Below are 19,969 nucleotides of genomic sequence, written 5' to 3'. Positions count from 1 at the left end.
TGGGTTTTAAGGAAGCTTTTCCTGACAGTTCTCAGCTTAAGTAAAGCTTAAGTTTAAAAAATAGCTAACTGGAAAATAAGGCTGACTTAAGTGTAAAGGCTGAAAGCTTCTGCCTGCTATAGATTTGTTGAGGATTGTGTAGAAAAGAATTTTAAAGGGTTACATTTTGCTGCTATTCTATTCTCACCTGTTTCTTTCTTATACCTAAAGAGTGTCAGAGACCTTTTGCCTCCTAGCTTTCTGTGGTGGTTTTGTGCATGCAAGTGCGTACGTACGTACATGCCTCCTCCTTAAGGAGGTGTGCAATGTGGCTCTAACCTTGTTAGTTCCAGAGACAGGCCTTAGCCCCAGAGTTATGAGGGGTTTGCTATAAAATTCAACACTGGCTTAAATTCTGAAACTGAACTCCCTCTCTTCCCTCCACCAGATGAGTTTAGGCCCATCGTATTTTTCCATTCTTTCTGTTAGGCCTAGTAGATTTGCTTGGGGTGGCTTTTACTTTCTCTGAATCAGACAAAAGAGACTGGTCATAAAAGAAGGGAGAACTCTGAGACTGAGGCAAAAGGAGAGTTAATGGAGAAGGATGAAGGTCAGAAGGAAAAAGGAGTGTTTGCTGGATGCTCTCAGGAGTCGGTGTAGAAAAGGATGCAGGTAGAGTATATGAAGGTATATGAAAAGAAATGGCGGGAGAGAAGGATTGTTGGCAAACGTGTTAATCTGTAAGAAGTATTAACACTGTTTACAGAGCAGGAAGGCATCAAACAAACTTAAGTCAGTTTTAAAATTTGCTCTCTACTTTGACAACATCAATAAATAGGGAATCACAGTTTTTGAGAAGACACTGTAACTACTTTATTTGTAGAGGAAAAAGCTTTAAAGGGCAAGATGTTTTTAAAATTATGTACATTTTAACATGCATCTCACAAATTAGCTCCTAGCTTTAGCTATGAAGAATGAGATTTTGTGGAGAAACCTCGTTTTGTAAACAAAGCTCAAACAGTCTTGCTCTCTCTTTTTCCTTAAGGACTTGGTAAATATCGAGATGTTCTTGACGGCTAAAGAAGTGGAAGAATCTTTGGAAAGGCAAGAAACTATGACTTGCTTGGCTTGGTGTCATGATAACAAATCCAGGCTCAGGAAAATGAAGGTATGGAAGTTATAATGCACAAAGCTTTAACTTAATGTACTTTGTCATGGTTGTATGAGCTCCTTGAATATTTGATTTAGCCAGTTGAATTTAAATGTTGGGTCTGAATGATGACTTAGCATGTACTAAACTAAAAATCCTAAGTACAAAATAAATCCCTTTAATATGCCTAAATCGGAGCAGTTGTACCCACTTACACCAAGGTTAAACTTGACCCTAAACCTAGGTCCTTTAGATGCACGATTTTTCCTTGACAAATTACAGTGAAATAACATAACAATATGACCTTGCTTTTTAATGTGATTTACAGACACTTAAATGCAAAGGGGTATAGTCTCGTCTGGATGCATGAGGACTTATGTGCATAACTCCTTTGCATCCTGCTGAGAACATACTTCACAGGGTGTATATGAAGTTGTCTTTAACAAGTGTGGAGAGCAATTGAAATGCTAAACATATAGTCTCATGCTTAACACAGTGGGAGAAATTTACCTTATTAAAAAAGTTTTATCCAGCTATGATGACTTAAAGAAAAGAGAGCTAACTTGAAATATAAGATGCAATAATGTTAAGTTAGAATGTAGTTTTCTCAAAAAAGCTGCATGTAATCTAGTAACAAGCAAAGTACATTTCTTTCCAGCCCTTGTACACCATGAACAGAAGATAAGGAGTCACTGTGTGTTTATCCATATATAGTTAGTTTAAATTCCCTTGTCTTTAAAGTTGCTTTTTAAAGTATGCTGTAATCTTTTATAGGGCTTGCAGAAATCTGTTTTAACTGATATTAACCAAAACCCCTGCCTCCCTCAGAAAGGTGTTTTGTGTCTTCTTTGTTTTTTTTTTTAAACTAAGCGCTTTCTTTAACCAAAAATGTCTGAGTGCACTTAATGACAAGCAAAGAGTGACATTCTCTGTCACTCAGGGGCGCCAAAATGAGAACGAACCGAAGATGGGACGCAAAAGTAAATCGGCCTGTGATTACTCTAAAGAAAATGATGATCTTGTTATGGAAACCATTAAAGGAAAACCAGAATTGGTATGTAAACACTGTTGCATAATTATACTGCTCAAGAAAACCTTGTGTGATGTTAATATGTTAAGTAACTTAAGAAATTAAATCCGAAGTACCCTCAATTTTTTTCATCAGCAATATTCAATGTAAAAATAAAAACTGGGAATAAAACAACTTCCACATCCCCCCCCCAAAATCTATTTCTGCAAGCCCTACTTTACATAAAAGCTAAGGCTGTGAGAGATCAGAGTTGGAGGAAATCACTATGCTGCTTTTTGAAACACACAGGAATAAATTTCTGTTCAGTGTAAGGCAGCTTAGCTGCTTATTAGTGTTAACTCCTTGCCCACCTTCCTGCAAGTCTAACCAAAAGCTAAACTGGAGAAGAAAGGGTTGGGGCGGGGAAGTAGTCCTGCAGTCCCATTGAGTTACCACTCTTGTGAGTAGGGCTGTAAGACTGTGCCAAAATTTGTGCTATATTGTAATGAATCTGAAATTTACTCACTACACAAGGTTTTTTAAGTTCTGACAGTCTATAAAATCCAATTTAGCTATTGGCTTGCAGTTCACTGGAGGACATCTACACTTCTGAAGACCTTTTTTTTTCCCATGTATCTTAAAGGGAGAAAGTATATGTGTAGAATATATTCTCTGTAGGGGGATGATTACTAAAGAGTGGATCTTTTTTAAAAGATACAAAAAATAAACTAATCTAAAATCCCAAATGAGTGATGATGTGCAGAGTTAAGTAACTAGGTATTTTAAAACAAAACATCTGAAAGTCAGTTCCTCTGTTTTGTCTGCCGATTCAAATTTCAAGAGTTTTATCTTTAGCAAAAGTTAAGAGTACAGGACAATGTAGCTCTTCAAATCTTGTGGAATCCTTGCTTCTCTCTGGACAGTCAGGCTTGGGAGTTAAAAAGAACCTATTTTCAAACAGTTACACTTTAAAACTGTATATTCCATCAATACAATGTTTGAGTTTAAATTTCTTTACAAGTTTCTAATTGTTAAAAAAAAAAAAAGCTGTCATAAATGTGTGCTGCACCACAAACAGTTAACTGACCCAAATTTGGAGCTGGTCAAATTCCTGCTGATGTCATTGAGGAATTTTGATATTACTGTGCAGATAAACAATAAACAAAAGGCAGCCATTCATACAAACATGGGGGAGGAAAATGTTCGCTGAATGGAGCAGACAAATTTGAGGAATACATATTTATTTTCAATCTTCAGAGGGTGTATGTGTGGGGTTTTTTTTAAAGATAATAAAGTAGTTGACTCTGTCCCTATAACAAAGCATGGTGAATTGCTCTTTTTTCAGAGAGAGAAACTTTTTTAAATTCTACATGTTCAAAGTTTTCCTATAGATCTTTGTGAACCAGTGCTAAATTTGATTTAAAGGGACACTGTCAGTTTACTTACCTTTTCCAAAAGCAGGTTAATGCAACTTGGTTTTAGTGTGAATGAGATTGTCTTTAGTATGGCGTTTATAACTGTTCTGGGTTCTTTGGCGGCAGGGGAAAAAGGGCCCTCAGTGAACTAAAATAATGTGCAATTTCTTGCTAACATGAACATTCAGGTAAGCATTTAGAGACCTTTTGCCCCAACAATCCTGCACAATTCCATTGTGTCTCATAACTAAGAGGGTTCCTCTGCCTTAATTATTGCTTTATCTCAGAAATTTCAACAGTATCTGCTGTCTTACAGTTGGAATGTAGTACAAAGCAACACCGCTGATCCATTGACACCCATGAGAATTATGGCATCCTTTAGTCATCAGGACACAATTGGTCCCTGTTACGACAATTCCTTTTGGAGGAGGGTGAGGAGTAGGAGGCTTTTTGTTTGCTTTTAGGGAATTTTATGCCAGCATTAAACTATTTTATCTGCATAAATACCTAAAAGCAAGCGAAGTTGCATGCCATTAACACTATTTTGTGGCATACTGAGTACTTTGAGCACATAAGACACATTGTGCAATGCTGCTTTGGCCCCATCTAAGACCTTGTCTTGTCTTTAATCTCAGAGCTGTCTGGAGTTCAGCCTAAGGATTCAGGAGTTCATTGAACTCATTCGACAGAACAAGAGACTGGATGCTGTGAGGTATGAAATTAGGATGCTTACCAAACCGTTTTCTTAATAAGAACATATTATACTTCATAAGAAACATGTGACTATTATTGCACACCCAGAAGCTCCACTGCAACAAATGGTCTTCTCAGCATTGTTATTATCAAACACTCTCTTGGGATTTAATAGACTAAGGTTCATATTGAATTATTTGGAATTTTAAGCACAGGCTATCATTCGAGATACATAATTAAAAACTTTAAAGTGGTTACTGAAAATAAAACTTTCTGGCTTTGCAAAACTTCAAAATTCAGAAATTGTCATCAAAAATATACTTTTTACATTGTTGGTCTCTTGGTGTAGACAAATGCTTCTTTTAATACACAGTTCAGTTTGCAATTACTATAGTAATCTCGAGTATGAACTAAAAGAGGGTAGATGGGATTGGCTTGCACAGCCAAACTTCCTGTGTCTCAAGAAAAGAAGTTTCTCTTTTTATGTGGACTGGTCGGAATCTGATTTAACTTGAACATTTTGACCATAAATGTCTAAAACTGGATATAGACTGTTTCAGCTCTGAAGCGTTGTTCATTATGCAATCTTTATTAAACCCCATTAAATTTTAGGATTTATTTGAAGTATTTTAGTTCCTTATTAAATGGATTATATTAATACTTTGCAGCTCTACAGTACCTATTATCTGAGGGTCTCTATTATGTTACAAAAAATAAGACACTCCTCTCTTCTGTGAGATATATAAATGTTATACCTATTTTCTGTAGGAAAAGACAGTTCATGCTTGCCCAAGGTCTTAGAGTCAGTGACCGAGCTGGAAATAAAACCAAGAATTCATGACTCATTGTCCCCTATTCTAACCACAAGACAACTTTCTTGTCTCTGGGTAAATACTTCTTATTTTATTGGGTCAAGAAGTAATTTAAAATGAATAAGCTTTTGAGTCAGTGGTCTCAATCTAAGGTGTTCGAATAATGTTTCAGAACAGGAAACTGATTTGGTTAAAATCAATGGGATGCCTGTGCTGGGACCTCGTGGTATGCAGATAATATGTGATAATATTTTGTAGTATTCTATTACCAAGTTACTGCACAATAAGAGAAGGTGATTCTGATGAGTTTAGAGTGGTATAGTTATAATTACATGACCGCTTCTACTACATTTTGTTACCTAGTGTTGCTTTATAAAATCTTGTTGAAACTAACAGGATATTTGTAGGATACTTGCATCATTTACTGTCATGAAGTTTTTTATGGTAGGGATAGTGCACCGTCATATCATACACATGGTGCATCACAGAAACAAATAAAAATTCTCAGCGTTTTTAATCAGGACCTCAATTTTTAGGTACAGAACACTTTTTTTTATTAGATTCAAATGGAATACTGAATTATCTTCAGAAGGGAGGAAAAAGAAAGGTGGATTCTTAATTCTGGGCTACCTGTGTGTCTCTGTGATATTCTAGACTGATGCCCTACTGTAATATTGTGACGCTGTTATTGCTATTATCTCGTGTTCACATGTCTGAAATGTGACAAATTATGCTTTCTGCATTAGCTAGTTGTTGCATAGTCAATTTGCTTTTTGCATAACTGCCAGCTTCCTGTATCAGTGTGCAGCAAGCACTGGAAGAGAGTAAACAAAAGGATTTTGGAATGTGTTTTATTAAGAATACCATAGCAGTATTCCAGTGAAATATACCATATGAATATCATTATAGCTGTTCATCTGCAGCTGGGTGTACTGGAGAGAACAGCATATGTGCACTGAGCTCAGAGTATTTCTCAGCATGCCTTGTCCTCTAGTTCTTGCTGTGCTTTCACTTGTTTAGTATTGCAAACCCCAAATGTTCAAAAATCATGCATATTTTTAAAAAATAAATATTGTTTTGGTGTTTAAGCCTTTGGTTATAATTGGGTCATGCTTTCAAGTATTTCTCCACAGCTTTGTGGCTAAACTTTTTTTTTCTTTTCATGAAAACTAAAATTCTCCAAAAAAACCACTGGATTCCAGGATGTGGGCCTTAAAAAACAAACAAACCAAAATGAAACATACCAAATAAAATCAGACTCGTGATAAACTAGTGACAGTTGGCAACGCTGCTAGTCACCATCTCTTTGAGATGGCAGCTTTGAGACTTTTACAAGAATTGGGGGGCCTATTGAGACAATCTGGGGCTCTCCAACAATGGCCTGTCACTGGAGTTACGGTTAGAGTGGACCCCTGCGTGAAGGGGGAAGGTCATTGGTCTCCTTTCCCTCTCCTTCACCACCCAGGAGGGATGGGAGTTCAGGGGTCCAGTGTTGTCTACAGCATTTGGGGTATCTACTTTTGTAGATAAGCCATAGCTGCTACATTTTTCTCCTGCCACACACACATCACTCTGTGATGGTGTTGGTAGGGCCCCTGCAGCAATTGGTGAGTCAATAGCCCATTGAGATGCGTGAGGCACTTGACATCTTTGAGTTCTTGTTTCAAGCTATCTGCACTCTCAATCAGACATCACTGCTTCAGGGCTTGTCTATGTAGGGAAATTTACCAGTATAATTATGCCCCTAAATTTCTCTGTGTAGACAAGCCATCACTTATGTTTGAGTCACTTTTACATCTTTCAGGGCTAGGGGTGTAGATCTTTCAAAAATGACTGAATGGGGTGAGCACTTAATTCCCTTAGATTGGGATTTCCCAAAGAGTGCCTAGCTAGCGCGGGCGCGTGCTCTCTCCCTCTCTCTATATATAATAAAAGGTGAGGTTCTAATATAAGCACATGACTCTAGGAGCTGGAGCTCTAGGGATGATGAGCCTAAGGTGTTTGTGACTTAATTAGGACCTGACTAGAATTACATTTTCTTAGAGACTTTTATGGCGCTCTGGAGATAGGGTTTCAAATTCAAAAGTTGTGTGTGAAGTAGTGTGACTTAGACTTTCCATAGATCTACTCACAAGCACTCTACTGACAAGTAAGTGTGTCTGCTGTTGTAACTTACATGTGAAGAATGCAAGAAAAAGTTAAAGTAGCCCTTAGTAAGTTTGTGTTGGCCTCTTTAAGTCCTGTCTACCTTCTGTTTTTAGCCAGGCACAGTAGGTGGCTAGTTGCCAGGGTGTATGAGAGCTGCAAACTTTACCGCAGAGAATTAGGAGTATATAGACGGTGTCATCCCTTTTATAAAGCTGAGACCTGGAGGGAGAAAGAGCTGCTCCACCAAAGGACTGCAAAAGAAGCCTTATAAGGAATTGGGCAACAAGTAGGAAGGGCCCATTGGGGAGAGGAAAGTTGGTCTGTATTGGGACTTGAAGAGCCCTAGAGTGCGGCAAAGATGAAGGAAGAGATCTTGGGTAAAGAAGCAATGTGGACTTGAGATTGCAAGTAGATACCTGCTTCATTCCAGGTGTCCAACGCAAGATCTTGTGATGGAAGGCAGATAGAAGCTCCCCTTCACCCACCCATACGTCATACAGTGTGGGTGAGAGAGATTGGTTTAATTCTTTTAGAGATGTGTGAAGCTAATCTAGTTTCAGGTTGTTTTCAACGGGACCGAGGTCATTCTATCTGCTACATGAGTATAACAAAGCTGTGCAGAAATCAAAGGCCTGCAGCAGTTTAGACAGACTTTTTAAGTTACAGTTGGACATAATGAAGGGGAGCCTATGAAAGAAAATGGCACTGTATGGGTATGTAAAAATTACTGCGGTATTGGGAGGTCTCTTCTCAGTGAAAATCTCTTTGAGGTAAACTTCAGTATTAAAGCTCTCTTCTTATGTTTCCCAGGCCTAGTTTCAACTCCATTCAAATATGCTGCTTACTTTAAACTTCCACATCATTTCTTTCCTGCTCAGTCCTATCTCTGCCCAAATCTTCATCTCTCTTGTTTCCGCGCAACCCAACCCAATATCACTGCTCAGCTTCCTAAGAAGCAGCTTTATGTAATTTGTAAAATGTTTTTCTTTTTAAACAGTTGTAGTTTTTTTGTTTTGTTTTTTGTTTTTTTTTAGAAAATGATGCCAGTCTTTACAAGCATGAATACTCCATGGGCTGTCATTTAGGCTCCTACAAGGTGCTTTGATATATCTCTCAAATGTAAAAAATATAATGTACAACCTTTGTGGGGAAGCGTGAAAGCCTCTCAGATAGTCTTGATCTTTTTTCTGAAGCACATGCCCTCCAGATCTGTTGAGTACAGTGGTGTCTTTGTGCTGTATGGCTTTATTGCCTAGTTCTGAATTGCTTCTATGCCAAGCTGGCTGTCCTGCATCCTGACAACGGGTAGTCATGCTCTAAAAGCACTATTTTCATTGTTGGGAGTGCAGCTTCTTTATGTTAGTCAGTAACCAGACATGGCAATGGTGTAAGCATAGATGAAGTGATGATGGGCCCAGAACGGGGGCAAAGTGGAGAAGGTGGCTCAGTGTTTTTATTGTGGGTCTGTGAAAATTTCTTCTTCCTGGCACGGCATTCGGACTTGTATTCACGGCTAAATTGGCACTGCTGCGATCGATGTAGTGGTGTCAATATAGAGGATCTAGTGAGGATAAACTAAGTCGATGGCAGAGTGCTCTCCCATCAACATCTGTACTCCATCTCCCCGAAAGATGGAAGGTAAGTCGGAGGGAGAGTGTCTCCCGCCGACACAGCGTTGTGTAAACACTGATGAAAGTTGACCTAAGTTACATCAACTTCAGTTATGTAACTTGGGTCTACTTACAGCTTTAGTGTAGACCAGCCCTTAGAAAATCTTCTTAAGGTTACTCCAGGATTGGTGGAAGGAGGTTGCTTGAGACACCAGATGTATTCTCTGTCATTATCAGAGCAAAGTTGCAAGCTTAGAACATAAGCTGATCTCTTGCGTGACAGCACAGTATATTGTCAACACTAAATAACCTAGGCCTGGTGTGCACTAGAAAATTAGGTTGGTTTAACTACATTGGCTAGGAGAGTGGGGGAAAAAAAAAATCCACACCCGTGAGCGGTATTAAGCTGACCGAAGTCCCCATGTAGACAGCGCTAGGTTGACAGACAAATTGTTCCTCTAACCTAGTTACTGCTTCTGGAGGTGGTGGATTACTGGCACTGATGGGAGAATCCCTTCTGTTGGTGTAGGTAGTGTCTACACTGAAGCGCTACAGCCGTCCAGCTGTGCTGCTGTAGCATTTTAAGTGTACACAAGCCCGTAATTCATGATTTGCATTAAGTTGGCTTTGATTTGGTTGCAATTTCAGCAGAATATTTCATGGAGGTTAGAGCTAGACCTGTTCTAAAAACTCACTGTTTGTGCATACTGTTGTGAAGAACAAAGAAAATAAATGTTAGTACCAAAGGCTAAAATTCTGTGTAACTTGCTGGTGAGTCCCTTCCCACACTTCCCAGCAGAGAGAAAGTTTAGGTGTGCTGGGTCAACCTAGCCACAAGGGTGTGCAAAATCGCCCACCCATACATCTTTAGGTAGTGACCTATGAAAGGCCCGTGTTGCGTCTCTCTGGAAGGAGAAGAGTGACAGCAGGGAACCACATTGACATCACAAACTGTTCTTTGGGCCTCTCTTGCTAAAGGGGTCTTGATTGTTTGTGACGGTGGGGAGGGTGGTAGTAATTGGTCAGGGGAAAATGAAGTGAAACAGGAACTGATTATAATGAAACAATTCAATAAAAATACAATACCCTAAGACTATATAGGAGCACATACTGTAAGTGCGCAAAAAATATTTGGGGTGAGTTATCTTTAAATTTCTGTAGTTGTATTATTAAGCTATATTGAGGGAGCCTAAAGCATTTGTAACAGTGCCCTTTTGTAAAACTCCTATAAAATAAATCTAAATGATTAGAACATACATGGAAAACCTTAAAAATAGCCCCCCCCCCCCCCCAAATTCTAAACATATGGAAAATAAGAGAAGAGAGTGTTAGGGTGGGGGAAATTAATTGGATAAAATAAGTAAAAGAAAATAAAAGCTAAAGGTTACAGAAAGCAAGCTGTCAAAGGCAAATGACCATGAGTGTACAACTAAACTGCTGAGGCTCGAAACAATAACGGTGTATAGTGGCAAATTGGTAATGGCAAGGAATTGTATAACAAACCTTCCTTCTTCCATAGAACTAATAAGACACTTGCCAGTTGTTATCATTCTGGGCCCTGATCTGCAATGTGCTCCGTTCTTCATTCAGATTCCGAGCAGACATGGAATAATTTAAAGGATCAGAGCTTTTGCTTGTCTATTGTGTCCTTTTTCCCTCTTTCCTCATTTTGTGCCCTGCCACAAAGAGCTTGCAATCAAGAAAAGAAAGGATACAAACTGTGTGTGTGCGCACAGCACACCGCATACTTGTGGGCACCACACCAGCATGAATAGTATCTAATAATTAAAACAACTTCATTTACATATCAGAGAGCTATTTAGATGTCTACCTGTCTTACAATGATTACATAATATTTTCACTAGATTTTCAGAACAATGTCCTATATTGTAAAAGGAAATGTCCAATATGGTAAAGGAAATTGTTCCTTTTTTTTTTTCAAATTGGCCAACAGTTGCCCACACCTACACTACAAAATCAGTATATGAATTGTCACTTATTTGAAATACTACTTGTGTGGGGTGGGAAGAGGTTCTGTCCCTTTATTTGAGGTTTGCATTGGAATTAATATTTCCTAGTTGTATAGTAAGTCCATAAATCGAGTTATCACCTTAACTTGTACTGCAAGTGCATATTTAAATCATTATATTCGATTTTTAAGGGCAAAGAATATATGTATTCTGTATAAAGATATTTAGTTGGTTCTGAACCGCAACAGATGCAGCTGGCAATTAAAACTTTTCCAGTTATAATACTTCTGTCTGAATTATTTTGTTTTTTTATTCCGACATAAAAAAAAGGGGAACTGCAGAATGTCTTTGTCTAATTCAATGCTTTTGATAGCACTAATTCGCTCCTAGCACTGTGCATTCTGTGTTCAACGTCTCACTGCAAGCTCTAAAGAAACTTGCTTTAGAAAATACTGTTAACTAGCAGAAAATGTTCAAAATATCCATCTGGTTTGTTAACTTTAAAACAAATATTTTCATGAATAACAAAGAATTTGAAAACTAACTTATTTTGGAAGGTGTAGTATAAAAATTCTGATTGCTTTTAGCAAACCACTACCACTTCTGTTTTTATTAGCTTGCTTCTGTTAAGTGCCTGCAGCAGGATTCTTTCAGTATTGTGTCCATGATGCAATAAATAGGTCAGGCATCCATTAGAAAGCAGAGAAAGAGGCTGTTTACCAAGTAGTTTCCTGTATGAGTGGAACTCAGAGAGCTGACATTTTGTTGAAACGCAGCTGGTGTTTAAATAAGTTTGAAAGCTTTGCTTACTGCCTGCTGAGAACCTCTAAAGTGACACATTGCTTTTAGGATACAATTGATGTGAGCTTTAAAAATATATATCTTATTTAATAACAATGTTTGAATTTCTGAAGCTTTTTAGAATATAATGTGTGCACACTGAGTTGCTCTAAGGTTGTTCATCAGAGTGCTCTTCAAAGAGCAAGTTTCAAGAATATACAAAAACTGTTTAATGCTAAGGCTATGACGTGATGGTAGAAAATTCAAAGTTCAGGTTAATACTCTGTGCTTAATTCATGCAGCCTTTTAAAAAAAACAAAAAAACAAAAACAAAGGCAACACCTTTTACAAAAAATGTTAGGGATATATTCATTCTTTCTGGCTGTTGTCAGACTTTTACACCTATGCTGAAATTTTGTATATTTTATTACATTCCAGGGATTTTCAACACTGTCGGGATGCAAAAGATATATAATGTAGTCACTAGTGGTCGGTAATCATGAGAGGCTTTATTCAGATGCTGATTTTGTACTCAACTAGATCTTAGCTGGGGGCAGGGGGAAATAGTGTTGTGTACACAAGGAGAAAAGGGAAATACTCAACTCATTTCAGATCCATTTTTGCAATAAGTCTAGGGTTGGCCAGAGTCTTGGTTTTCCTCATTCTATTTTTGTTTTCTGAATAAGTGGATAAGTGGAATAACTTCATGGTGCTTTTTCAGTACAAACTTATTTGACTGCAAGTAAAGGGGTTCGAGATAAGAAAGCTGTTCTAACGTGGTCCATTGAGCAGAATAAAGAACATGTCCTCCCTCATAACGGTTTACAGTCTGTGTTCAGTTATTGCCACTGCCTGATTAATATATATATTCAGTCATATCGTGCGTAGAGATCCATGTGCCTTGTATATCTTGTAACTGAGTGTACTGCAGCTGTAGTTGGAGTAGTGAGTGAAACGTGAGTGTTTTCATTTTCTCTTTGATTTTCTCAGTCAGATTTGCTCTGGTTTCTGGTTTTGTGTCAAATTGCGCGCGCGCGCGCACACACAATGATGGCATTGAAGTTATTTTATATAATCACTTCTCTCCCATGATAGGTATGTCAACTTCACAAACAAATCTAATAAAAAACCTAGGTCCTTGCCCCAAAGTTGACAAACTCATCCTAGGATTTGAGCAAACTGCTCTTTCTGCCTATTACACCATGATCTGCAGTGAGAATTTAGCTACCAATTTTGGTGATGTATTGGGCAGAATTCATTTATAGCACATTCTGTCATAGTTGTATTGATTCACCTGTGTTAATGATAGTAAAAACTTGGTCCATTGAAGAGTAAGCGAATGTGGTGTTCAAGCCACACTGATGTGCCATTTTTACAGTTACTTTCTTGACTGTAGCAGCCCTTTTAAAAATTTGAACTCAACAGGATAGCCCTAAGAGATACTATAAACATTTCAAGATGATGTCTTCACTGAGTTCTTGGGAAGGAAGGAGTTTCACTTGGCGAGGTTCAGTTAGGAATCTGAGCTTTCATGTGATCAGTTAGTTCAGTATTCTTCTTATCTGCCTGCAGTGTCAATTAAGAATTTAAAGGAATAGCCAGTATATAATCTTTGGGGGTTTTACTTTAATCATATAGATGCTGGGTGAAGCTATGGTCTCATTGAAATCAGTGGCAAAACTCCCACTGACTTCAGTAAGGCCAGAATTTCACTTGCTGACTTGAGTTGTCTCCTGTAGCTGAAGGAATTGTTGTCGGTATGGTGTGATAGGATACGGCCTTTCCTTGAGTGGTAATTATTGATGGTACTTGGTCAGGCTGCTGAGAATAGACCTGACTAACTAAAATTACTTTCTTTTGGATAGAAGTTCAAATATTGTACAAAACCCTTCCACCATCCACACTATTAAATTATCTCTGTATGAGACTCTGTCATCTGCTCCAATAACAGTTGCAGAAATTCAGTCAATCAAATCTCATGCTTTATCGTTTCACGGCACGGTTCGTATGGGAGCATACGAGACAAAGTAAGACACCGATGGAAGAGGATAGACAAAGTTGACACAGAGGGATGGAGGAGATAAACAGCCCGCAGGCCATCTAATGGTCTTATATCCTTGTATGGGAGAACTGTCCCTTACTGCACAGCAGGGGCTTTGGGCAGCAAACTCACCTCCCTTTTCTCAAGTGTTACTTTGCATCTATTTCTAGCCTCCCTTTTGCCTGCCTGAGTAATGAATTCAGCCTTTAATTGGAGGTGGGGGGGGGGCTCTAGGAGAGGAGGCTCTAGGAGAGGAAAGATTAAAAAGGTGGGAGTGGGGAATTGGAGAAGAAACTTACCAGCTGGCAACAACAGAAACAGGACAACCTTCATCTTAACCTACTGTGGGGAAATATTTGAGATTTTTGTGTTGGCTTCTGTTTATTTGTTCCAGTCTTCTGCAATATGGAGTAGTCACATTTAAGTAGATAAATAGAAACATATAAGCTTTCAAATGAACTGAACTGGGAACACTGCTTGGTTCATGATTCCCTGAAAAAGACCCTGCATGCTCAGCATTAATTCTGGCTTGGTTTTGCATGTGCAGTGAACTTGGGACCATACTTTATATCCCTATCAGTTAGCCTGGCACGTGTAATAGTGAGTGATATTTGATTGGAACGCTCCCACTAAAAGTGAACGGTCAAGAAGAAAAAGTCATAATGGCTAGTTTTATAGACTGCTGCTGAACTGAGGTGACATTTGCCCTTTGGCTCCATAACTAATAACAATAATTCTCAGCTCTTCTTTGAGTGTTGGTCCCCATGTGCATACCACTGGGCGTATATGCACTCCATGTGCCTGAGACCAGAAAACCTTGTTCTCTGATCCAAGGGTATAAGACATGGTATGGACTGATTCCACCTCTTCATTTCCTTCTTACTACCACATGGTCTGAGACAAAACACTCCAGTGTCCATGGTCTAACCCTTCAGCGTCATTCCTGTAAATATTAAACTGTAAATATTGTAAACTCTTCTTAGTTAGGTTTTGGGGGATTCTCCTTCCTGGAATGATACACTGATTAGGCCCGGGATTCATGTCTCCTGCCCCTGATCTTTCCCAGTCAGTGATGACCACCTGAGGTGCCTCTGCTGTATTAGAGAAGCTCATATCTCCACTAAGTGTAGTATCCACCACTCCTTCCCAAACCCATCAAGTGTGGGAATTCAGGAAGCAACTTATGGAGCAGGCTATCAGGCCTTAGTCATATCTGAGTTGTGCAGACTCATCTGTGTAGCGGGCTGAGGTGTTCCAAATGACAGGCTTCAGTGATTAAACTTCTCTCTTCAGCGGCACCAGTAGGAACAGGACTCAGGACCGTTGGTACAGAGTAAAGAGAGGTATGAACATCAGTCAGTACAGTCTTTGGTACAGGTGGACAAATGTTTACCCCATACATCATTGGTGCCAATTCTAAAGGTTCACAGAGACACAATTTATCATGTTGACAAATGCATCACTTCGCAGGACGTCACCATTCTGCCAGATCTGGAATCCTCCCCTCTTATCTGAACTGATCCTTCCAAGGGAGATTCTGACACCATCTAGCCACAAATATTATGGAAGAGACTGGTTTCTATTTCCTCTACCAGCTGGTATCATTCCTCAAACAGTTCTGACAGCAATGGCCTTGGAGATGGGAGCCCACAATTTCTTCACTGGGTGAATCTGGCATATGAGAGAAACTCTCAACACCACCTCCAAGGGACGTGAGCCTGAATGGAGGCTCCAAAATCTCTGGGGGCCCGTCATGATCACATAAGATGGGATTGCCCCCCTTCTCCCCCCCACCCCCGGGACTTGTGGTACCTAATGCCTTTGGGTCCACTCCCACCCATGATAGATCCCTCTCCCTGGCCCTACTAGGGACTGCGGAACCTGTAGATGCATTATTCTGAATCCGTCTGGTCCCACAAAGAACATCACATCCCTCTCCTCTGAGTAACCAGCCTGAACTATCCCCAGAACCCATGGAGGAGGAAGAAGAACCGGACTCAGTGTTACAGTCAGCTACATAGTCTTCCTCTCCTGACAGCATCCTTTTCCTCCCTACTCCAGCATCACTGTCTTCACCAGACAATCACAAGGAAGGATTGGTGATGTCCTCCAGATCTCCTTGGAAGAAGTCAGTCATCCCACAAATTCATGGACATTTTGCAAATTATAGAATGTACTAGGTTCGCACTCCCAATCAACAAGGCTATCCTAGACCCAGCCAAAGAACCATGGGACACCCCAGCAATATGTGCACCCACTTTTAATAGGGCAGAGGAGAGATACTTTTTCTCCCATTGGACCAGAATTTCTCTTGACTCATCCTGACCAAAACTCCCTGGTGATTCAGGCTGATACAGAGAGAAGTAGAAAACCATCTGTTCCTATAGACTAGGAAGCCAAATGCTTGGACCTCCTAGGGAGGAAAACATTCATGTCTACCAGTCTCCAATTCTATATAGCCAACTATCAGCCATTCTATATAGCTAACTATCAGTCCGCACCATCTGTTATATTCTCTGATCAGAGCATGAGGAGAAAGAGAGCAGAGGGGTGGACCAGTGAACAATAGTGGCAAGAATCTTCTGTGCTCAGCCACATGGAGTGCATGTGTACCCACTGTGGAATACAGATGAGGGTCTTGGCCTCCGTGTTTTCTTTTAATACATTGAGGCTGGTCCCCTTTTCCAAGTTATCAAAGTAAGACTGCTGCTACTATAATACAGTCAGGACTCGGAGAACAATTTTTGCCTTCTTGAAATTACTTACCCAAAATAGGGAACTGTGTAGAAACAGTCTGTCCTATATAATTTCTATGATGATGTGGTTTGGGCCAGAAGAGGAAGTGGGTATACTGAAATATTGCTAACAAGTGTTCTCATGGTATTGATGACCTGGCCAAAACTAGGGTAATGTAGAGTCTTATAAAATTCTTTTTGAACATAACTTTCCAAATCTCAGTTTGAATTCAGCCAAAAGATGGGCAGCGGCAGAATGCTGTGAATTTATAATAGTATTTTGAAACTGGTTAGCTTTTTCCTTTTTGCATTTTTAAAAATGTACTCCTGAGGGAATTCTGCGCCAAAAATTAAAAATTCTGTATACAATATTTTACACTTCTGCAAAATTCTGCATATTTTATTAGTCAAAATAACACAATATAATTACACCATTTTCAATTATTTGCTGACAAGTATTTTGAAATAAATTACCAAAATAACTGAAAATGGTGTGATTATATTGTGTTATTTTGACAATTAAAATATTCATAACTTTGCAGAATTTAAATTTTAAAAAATTTTTGGCACAGAATTCCCTCGAGTACCAGGGTTCTGGTTGCAGGCAGCTCGGTGGCAGGTCTGGGTGCAGGGGGGAATTGGAAGGCACAGGGGCTCGGTGCAGGAGGAATGGGACTCTGCAGGGGAGTCCAGATGAAGGTGATTAGAGCTCAGGGGGTAGGGGCTGGAGGAGTGGGGCTTGGTGGGGTGGGGGGTCAGGGTACAGCTGGTTGGGGCTCAGTGGGATGGAGGTCTGGGTGTGGCAGGGAGTGAGACTTGGCAAGGTGGGGGATTGGGGGACTCGGTGGGTGGGGGGGAGCTCCTGATGTGAGGGGGGGTTCCAGGCGCATGGGTGGGGGAAGGGGTCACTGCATAGGGAGCTGCTTCCCCTGTCCATCCAACCCCTATGCATCCGAACCCCCTCTATCCCCATTCCTGCTGAGCCTCACCCCCCCCCACACACACACACAGAGAGAACCCTAACCCCGAGTCTCACTCCCCCACACATCCAGACCCCACCCCCACCACCAAGCCCCATCCCATGGTGCAGAGCTTCCTGTAGCCAGGGGAAGTTTCTGGGGGTTGATCTGACCTGGCCCCGGCTGCTCTGTGCACGGGAGGGGGAACTCAATCTCCGTCCTCCTTCTCTGCCCACCCATCTGGGACTAACATCCCAGACCTGCATCCCTCCAGTGATTTACCTGTCCCCCAGCTGCCAGGGAGGGGTGAGCGAGCACTGGTGCAGCTTCTCTTTGCTTTCCGATTTTTCTGCTGTGCCGCAGTGGTGCAGAATTTCCCCAGAAGTATAAAATGGACAGAATTATTACAGCCTAGGGCAAACATAATACCTTGCACTAACATAACATAACATTTCTGAGCAAAAGGCCTCAAAACAGTTTACAAAGATGTTTAATTATCCTCTCCATGTTACAGATGGGGAAACCAAGGCACAGAAGTGGCTTGCCCATAGTCAAAGTGAGATGACAGGAATAGATTCCAAGGCCAGAAAGAGCCATTGTGATCATCTAGTTTCACCTCCTATAGAACACAGACCATAAAACTTACCCAAAATAATTTCTAGAGCATATCTTTTGAAAAAACATCCAGTCTCTATTTAAAAATTGTCTGCAATGGAGAATCCACTATGACACATAGTAAATTGTTCCAATAATTAATTACCCTCACTGTTAAAAATTTACACCTTATTTCCAGTCTGAATTTGTTTAGATTCAGCTTTGTAGCCATTGGATCATGTTATGCCTTTCTCTCCAAGATTCAGGAGCCCGTTATTAAATATTTATTCCTCACATAGGTACTTATAGACTGTAATCAGGTCGCCCCTTAACCACAGATCTCCTGACTCTGTCACATGGTCATCAGTCCACTAGACCAATCAGCACCCTACTGAAAATAGGGGGTTTATAGTGGAAGCGTTGAACTAGCTCTATTAAAGGTTAGCAGATACTATTGTAAACTCACTCACAAATATACTGCTTTGTTTCTTAATTGATTGTTTTTAAAATGTCAGCTCTTGAAAAAACTGGGCATTCGTAAGAGGACTACTTTAAGTGTGCTGTATAGAGACTCCTGAGAGCGGTCCTAAAGTATCTTCAAGCCCTAGTAACTTCATGTTTCTCAAGGAGTTTTTAAATGTTAATCCATTCAAATTTTTTTTAAAATCACTTTTAGTTTTGCTTTGAATAAGTTATTTTGGTTCGCTTTCTAGTCTTTATAGACAAAATTTATTTGAGACACAAGGCAGGTGACGCAATTGTTATATTTGGACCCAGCGGTGAAGAAGACAGACACGGGGGAAGCGGATTTAAACACTGCTATCTGCTGTGGTGACTATTGTCTGGCAAGAAACAAAAGTGAAGCTCTGCTTTGAGTACAGAGTGCCTAAGCATTTAAAAGGGCAGGGCATGACATTCCTCCACCCTATTTTTAAAAAATACTTCCCAACTATATATACATTGTCATTTATGTGGCTAACATAAAACACTGTATAACCTAACTAAAAGTTGTGGGTGGACTACTACAAACTTTCAAGTTGTAAGGGATTAATCTGCCCTGGGCTTGCAGTTCACTTGCTAAACAGGTTATAAATTCAGGCACATCACTGATTTTCACACTCTCTTGATGATGTGGTGGTGGTGGTGGTATGGTATTGTTCTGTACAAAAGGAACAGTCGGTGGTAAGGAATCAACTGGCTCTGGTACCAGAGTTCCTTCCAACAAGTCATTGACATTAGAAGTTGTAACAGGAGAAGATTCAATTTCAGGAACAGAAAATCCTGCTGGAACACCCCTGGACTCTGATACTTGTCAAGGCTGCAACTAGCCCATATGTAGTTTCCTTTGAAGTACCATTGGATAGTTTTACCACAGACAACAAATGTCCTTTACCTGTCCTGTACCTATTCTGCAGGTATCCATTTCACTCCACAACCGTAGTTGTGAGTCCACATTAAGTCTCCAACTTGAAAAGAACAATGGCAAGTCTCATATCATCAGTTTGCATAGCTTGGTATCTGGCAACATGTAAAGGTAACATCAGGATGTAGCAAGTCCAAACAGATACACAAAGATTGCTTCAAAAAAGAGTTGCAGATTCCCGTGTAGAACATGTGGTGTGTTCCTGTAGACCAGCAGGACATTGTCAATCTCTGCTGATGATTCAAAATAGACTCGGTTTTTAAGGCATGCTTAAGTGTCTAGACAAAGTGTTCCACTAGTCTTTGTATAGCAGAATGGTTTGGAGCAGTACAATGTGCTGAATTCCATTTGAATGAAATTCTTCTGAACAGAATTGAAGTCCATAGTCACTCACCAACTGTAACAGTAGACCAGATAGGCTAAACAAGATACAAAGATGTGCAGTGATCTTGGTAGCTGCAGTAAATAGGTATCCACTATGAACATACAAGCTTCGAATGGTCCAGCAAAGTCCACCTGAATATGTGATCAAGGAGTCTCAGGCCACAACCAAAGGTGTAGACAAGCTGAGCCAGGATCATGCTGAATTTGTTGACACATAATACAGCACTTTGCCTTCTTCTCAATGTCTCTGTCAATCTCTGGCCACAT

The 19,969-nt window shown here is 40.0% G+C and overlaps 1 protein-coding gene across 10 annotated transcripts in view; it reads left to right on the top strand.

Annotated features, from left to right (window-relative positions):
• MAEA (macrophage erythroblast attacher, E3 ubiquitin ligase) overlaps positions 1–19,969 on the top strand; it is a 118,041-nt gene that overhangs the window by 83,887 nt on the left and 14,185 nt on the right. For 8 of the 10 annotated variants that reach the window (XM_073342794.2, XM_073342795.2, XM_073342786.1 and 5 more), the window contains 3 exons: positions 1,025–1,147; positions 2,070–2,183; positions 4,189–4,265. In XM_073342794.2, the coding sequence (XP_073198895.1) occupies positions 1,025–1,147; positions 2,070–2,183; positions 4,189–4,265 (314 nt within the window). The remainder of the gene's footprint in view (positions 1–1,024; positions 1,148–2,069; positions 2,184–4,188; positions 4,266–19,969) is intronic. The other 2 variants (XM_073342788.1, XM_073342789.1) reach the window with 1 other exon arrangement.

The sequence above is a fragment of the Lepidochelys kempii genome, chromosome 4, assembly GCF_965140285.1.
Source record: "Lepidochelys kempii isolate rLepKem1 chromosome 4, rLepKem1.hap1, whole genome shotgun sequence".
In the NCBI taxonomy this organism is placed as follows: Eukaryota; Metazoa; Chordata; order Testudines; family Cheloniidae; genus Lepidochelys; species Lepidochelys kempii.
The sequence above is the reverse complement of the archived record's forward strand: the minus strand, read 5'-3'. Positions and strand labels throughout refer to the sequence as shown.